Source organism: Marmota marmota, unplaced genomic scaffold (assembly GCF_001458135.2).
Source record: "Marmota marmota marmota unplaced genomic scaffold, marMar, whole genome shotgun sequence".
NCBI lineage: Eukaryota > Metazoa > Chordata > Mammalia > Rodentia > Sciuridae > Marmota > Marmota marmota.
The window spans coordinates 1-4,382 of record NW_026006730.1 but is presented as its reverse complement, the minus strand read 5'-3'; the positions used below and the strand labels follow the sequence as shown (position 1 = coordinate 4,382).

Below are 4,382 nucleotides of genomic sequence, written 5' to 3'. Positions count from 1 at the left end.
TTTTTTTTTTTCTGAATCTGTGGACCTTTTCTTATTTCAGCAACCAACCAATTGCACCCTATATCCACTATTGGTGTCCTGTCACTATTTGAACACTAGATGGAGATCAAAGCCCAGGTTTTTCTGAAATCTGCAATTGGTGTATTCAGAATGAATGAGGTTGTGTTTAAAATGGGTAATCCATCCTCACAAGATTCCACCTGAATCTAGAGTAGTCCCAGAGACCTTACCCATGGTCACTGGTATGTAGTCAGGTACTATTTGATTTGCTTGGCTGTGGGCCTCACCTTAGAGTTTTCTGTACAACAAATTGGCACTTATCTACCTTTCCCTCAAAATGTTACGCTGTTTGGAGTTGATGGAAGAATTATGTGGGCTGTCTTATGGCAAGCAATGCTACAATGCTGTGTCACACTGAGAGCCCATAGCCTGCTGAGACCAGTACAGTACGTGGGCAGGACCAACATCCTCAGTGATATTTGTTTCCCATTGCTGAGGTAGACTTATGGCCTAGGACCACTCCAATGAGCCATGGTTGTTGCTGACTGGAAGGAAAATTCAATCAATGAGGTCTATGCATGCCGCAGTCTGGCTGGGCACAAAATCACGAGTTAAGTATTCTGTAACTTTCATTGTAGAGATTTTTCAACTCCTTGGTTAGATTGATTCCTATTTATTTGATTCTTTTTGAGGCAATTATAAATTGAATTATTTTTTCTTATTTCTTTATCAGTAAATTTGTTATTGGGGTTTAGAAATGCTATTGATTTTTTATGTTGATTTTGTATTCTACTATTTTTCTGAATTTGTTTATTAGATCTAGAAGTCTTCTGGGAGAACCATAAGAGTCTTCTAATTATAGAATCATGTCATCTTCAAACAGTTATAGTTTGACTTCTTCCTTTCCTATTTTGTATATCCTTTATTTCTTGCTCTTGAATATTTGCCCTAACTAAAATTTCTAGTAATATTTTGAATAGCAGTTGTGAAAGTGAAAATCCTTGTCTTGTTCTGGTAAGTTCCTCCTATCTACAGTTTCTTCATGGTAATTTTTAATCATAAATTGGTATTGAATTTTCTTGAATTTTTTTTTTGCATCTATTGCAATAATCACATGATTTCTACCCTTGATTCTATTTATGAGGCATATTGATTTAAATCCAAATGATTATATTGCATGATATTTTTAATGTTTTAATAAATTTGGCTTGTTAACATATTATTGAGGATTTTGAATCAATACTCATCAATTATACTTTTGGTCTATATATTTCTTTTCTTGAAATTCCATTACCTAGTTTTGGTATCAGAATGGTACAGGCTTCACTGAATAATTTTGAACATATTTCCTCTCATTTAATTTCATTGAATAATTCGAGGAACATTGATATTAGTTATTCTTTAAAGATCTGGTAAAACTCAACTATGAATCTATATGGATCCTGGACTTTGTTGGGAAACTTTTTATTAGTACTTCAATTTCATTGCTCATCATGAGTCTGTTTAGTTTTGTAAATCCTGTTAGTCCAATTTTTGTAGGTTTACATCTTAAGCACTTCTTAATTTCTTCTAAATTTTCCAATTGTTTTCAAAATGCTCCCTAGTAGTCCTCTGGATTTCAGTTGTGTCTGTTATAATACCACCATTTTAATCTCTAATTTATTAAAGTGTGTCCTCTTTCTCATTTGGTTACTTTGCCTAAGGGTTTATCATCTTGTTTATTTTAATTGAATATTTTAAACAAGACCTGAAAAGCTCAGGAACAAAATCAAAGCTAGAAAATAAGAACATAGGAAACTAAAACCCTCTTCACATCAAAGGAAATAATCATCAGAATGAAGGACAGAATGGAAGGCACTATTTGAAAACTATACATCTGACCATGAGTTAATATTCATAATATATAAGGAACTTAAAAAGCTCAATAGCAAAAAAGTGGTCTGATATAATAATAGGTATTAGACCTAGACATTTCTAAAAAGCATACTTGAAAATATAGAAGAGGTACATGAAAATAGTCCAGCATTACAAATTAGAGAAATGCAAATCAAAATCATAATGAAATATCACCTTACTCCAGTAAGAATAGATGTTATTAAAAACACAAAAGATTGCAAGTTTTGGTAATCATATACACAAAAAGGTAAATTTGCACACTGTTGTAGGGAATATAAATTAGTACACCCACTATGTGAAATAGTGTGGAAGTTCCTCATAAAATTAGAACTGGCATGTGATCCAGAAATCCCACTCCTGTGTAGATAGATGAAAGATAGATAGATAGATAGATAGATACATGATAGACAGATCCATCTGTTGATTGGTCTACAAAAGAAATGAAATCAGCATTTCAAAGTTATCTGCACTCCCATATTTATTGCAACAGTATTCATACTTGCTGAAATATTGAGTCAACTTAATTATCCACTGACTGATGAATGAATGAATAATATGTGGCAGTCTATTCAATGGACTATGGTTTAACTATAGAATAAAATCCTGTCATTTTTGAAAACATGGATGAAAATGGAGATTGATATGTTATCCAAAATAAGCCAGGCACACAAAGACAATTACCTCAAAATTTCACTCAGATGTGGAACCTAAATAAGTAGATCTCATAAATTGAAAGCAGGATGGTGCTTACTGAAGAGAATGGAAAAATGGGGTTAGGTTAATCAATTGGGTACTAAGTTACAGTTAGATTAATATAAGAATTTCTGATTTTAGATAATTTTGATATACAGTATACTTGAAAAAGCTAGAAGAAAATATTTTGCACATTTTCAACTTGAAGAATGATAGGTGTTTGAGTAGATATGTTTAACCATTTTATATGTATATGCACAATTTTCCTGTTTTTAAGCATGGGTTTAAAAACTGAAACTCAGAAAGTGATGCTGAAAACAAATTGGTTGGCTCTTTGCTACTAGGCATTTATCAAGGGAGTATATTTAACTCTGCAATTTGGCAAGAAAGAGAGAATGGTGCTATTCATCAGCTTCACTTGCCTGCTTATATTCACCTATACAGATGTGGCTGATTTCATGGAGGCAGAACCTCTAGTCTCAATGATTGAAGGCTATGATGCTCGGCTCCAATGCAAGGCAGCTAAATATATCTACAATCAACTTGCTTGGTTCAGCCCCTTAGGCGAGAAGATTCCTGTTATAGACACTGAAAGCTTCAGAAGCAACTACTCCATCTCATTGACACTGGTGATCAAGAATGTGACTCAGCAGGATAAAGGGCAGTACAAGTGCAAGGCTTGGGCACAGAAGAACATCACCAACATGATGCAGCGCAACACTCAGCTCTTTATTAGAGGTAGAATTGGAGGAACTTTTCTCTTAGAAATTGAGCCAGTTGTTGGGTGGATTCTGAAGCAGTATAAGGCTTAGGATTTTATATTCCTTAGAGACTGATTCAATCAGCCTTTTCCTTCCTGAGTTCTTTTGGAGGCATTCTAAGGAAAATGATTTCATGAATTTTAGAGTCTGTGGTAAAGTAGTTATGGAAAAATCTAGTGATGGAATTTTTTAGTCCTGATGCCAACACTCTTAGAAAGCTACTTCTCTTCCCTCAAGTGGCTCAAGATGGCCCTCTTAAGTATGAGGATAAGGAATAATTTGAAGGACACAAATGCAGATCACCCCACACTTACCCAAATTTTCTTTCTATCTCTACTTCCTTTTTCTGAGTATGACAATACTTCACCATCTAGATGTCTAGTTAAATATGTGGGATGGGATAAATATCCAATATAATATTTATGGTACCCTGCCTCAGTATCTTGGCTTCCTTTACCTTGATTTATACAGAAAGGGTTGCCCCATTCATTATTGAGAATCTCACCAATATTGAGGTCAACCACAGTGGCAAGATTTTGCTGGATTGCAAAGTGGGTGGAATACCATGCCCTCAAATCCACTGGTTGAAAAATGGAATTCCTGTTCTCCCTGCTTCAGGTGAGTCTGAAATCTTGTTTTTTGGTTTCAAAGCCTGTAGACCCATCAAGAGGGCCTTAGTTGGTGCAGTTCCATTGGGCTGTCATGAGTTGGAAATGAGACCCTTGTTGACCTAATGAGATGTGGCCTTCACATATTCTGTAGATGGGTTTAAGCACAAATAACTCACATAATAATGAAGGGACATTGTTAATGCAGGGATCTTCTTTGAGAATAACACACTAATTATTGAAAGAGCCAAAAAAGAAGATGAGGGCCTGTATCTGTGCAAAGCAACCAATGAGTTGGGAGAAGTCCACACAACAGCTCTTATCACCGTGGAGGGTAAGTTAAAAATTCCTGTGTACATTGATAATCAGTAGTAGAGTTTGGTTGCAATTTATTTAATTTTCTTTTTTTTTTTTTTTTTTTTTT

The 4,382-nt window shown here is 34.6% G+C and overlaps 1 protein-coding gene across 1 annotated transcript; it reads left to right on the top strand.

Annotated features, from left to right (window-relative positions):
- The first annotated feature begins 2,969 nt into the window (after positions 1–2,969).
- On the top strand, positions 2,970–4,363 carry LOC107134500 (vascular endothelial growth factor receptor kdr-like). Its single transcript, XM_015476594.2, has 3 exons — positions 2,970–3,327; positions 3,822–3,968; positions 4,167–4,363. The coding sequence occupies exons 1-3, from the start codon at positions 2,985–2,987 to the stop codon at positions 4,328–4,330; spliced, it is 654 nt and encodes a 217-aa protein (XP_015332080.1). The 5' UTR covers positions 2,970–2,984; the 3' UTR covers positions 4,331–4,363.
- Positions 4,364–4,382: the final 19 nt, after the last annotated feature.

Excerpts from the sequence above, each read along its gene's own strand:
- LOC107134500 (XM_015476594.2), top strand. The coding sequence starts at position 2,985 with ATGGTGCTATTCATCAGCTTCACTTGCCTGCTTATATTCACCTATACA. Across the intron at positions 3,328-3,821 it reads CACTCAGCTCTTTATTAGAG|AAAGGGTTGCCCCATTCATT; the intron begins GTAGAATTGGAG and ends TGATTTATACAG. Across the intron at positions 3,969-4,166 it reads TCCTGTTCTCCCTGCTTCAG|GGATCTTCTTTGAGAATAAC; the intron begins GTGAGTCTGAAA and ends TTGTTAATGCAG.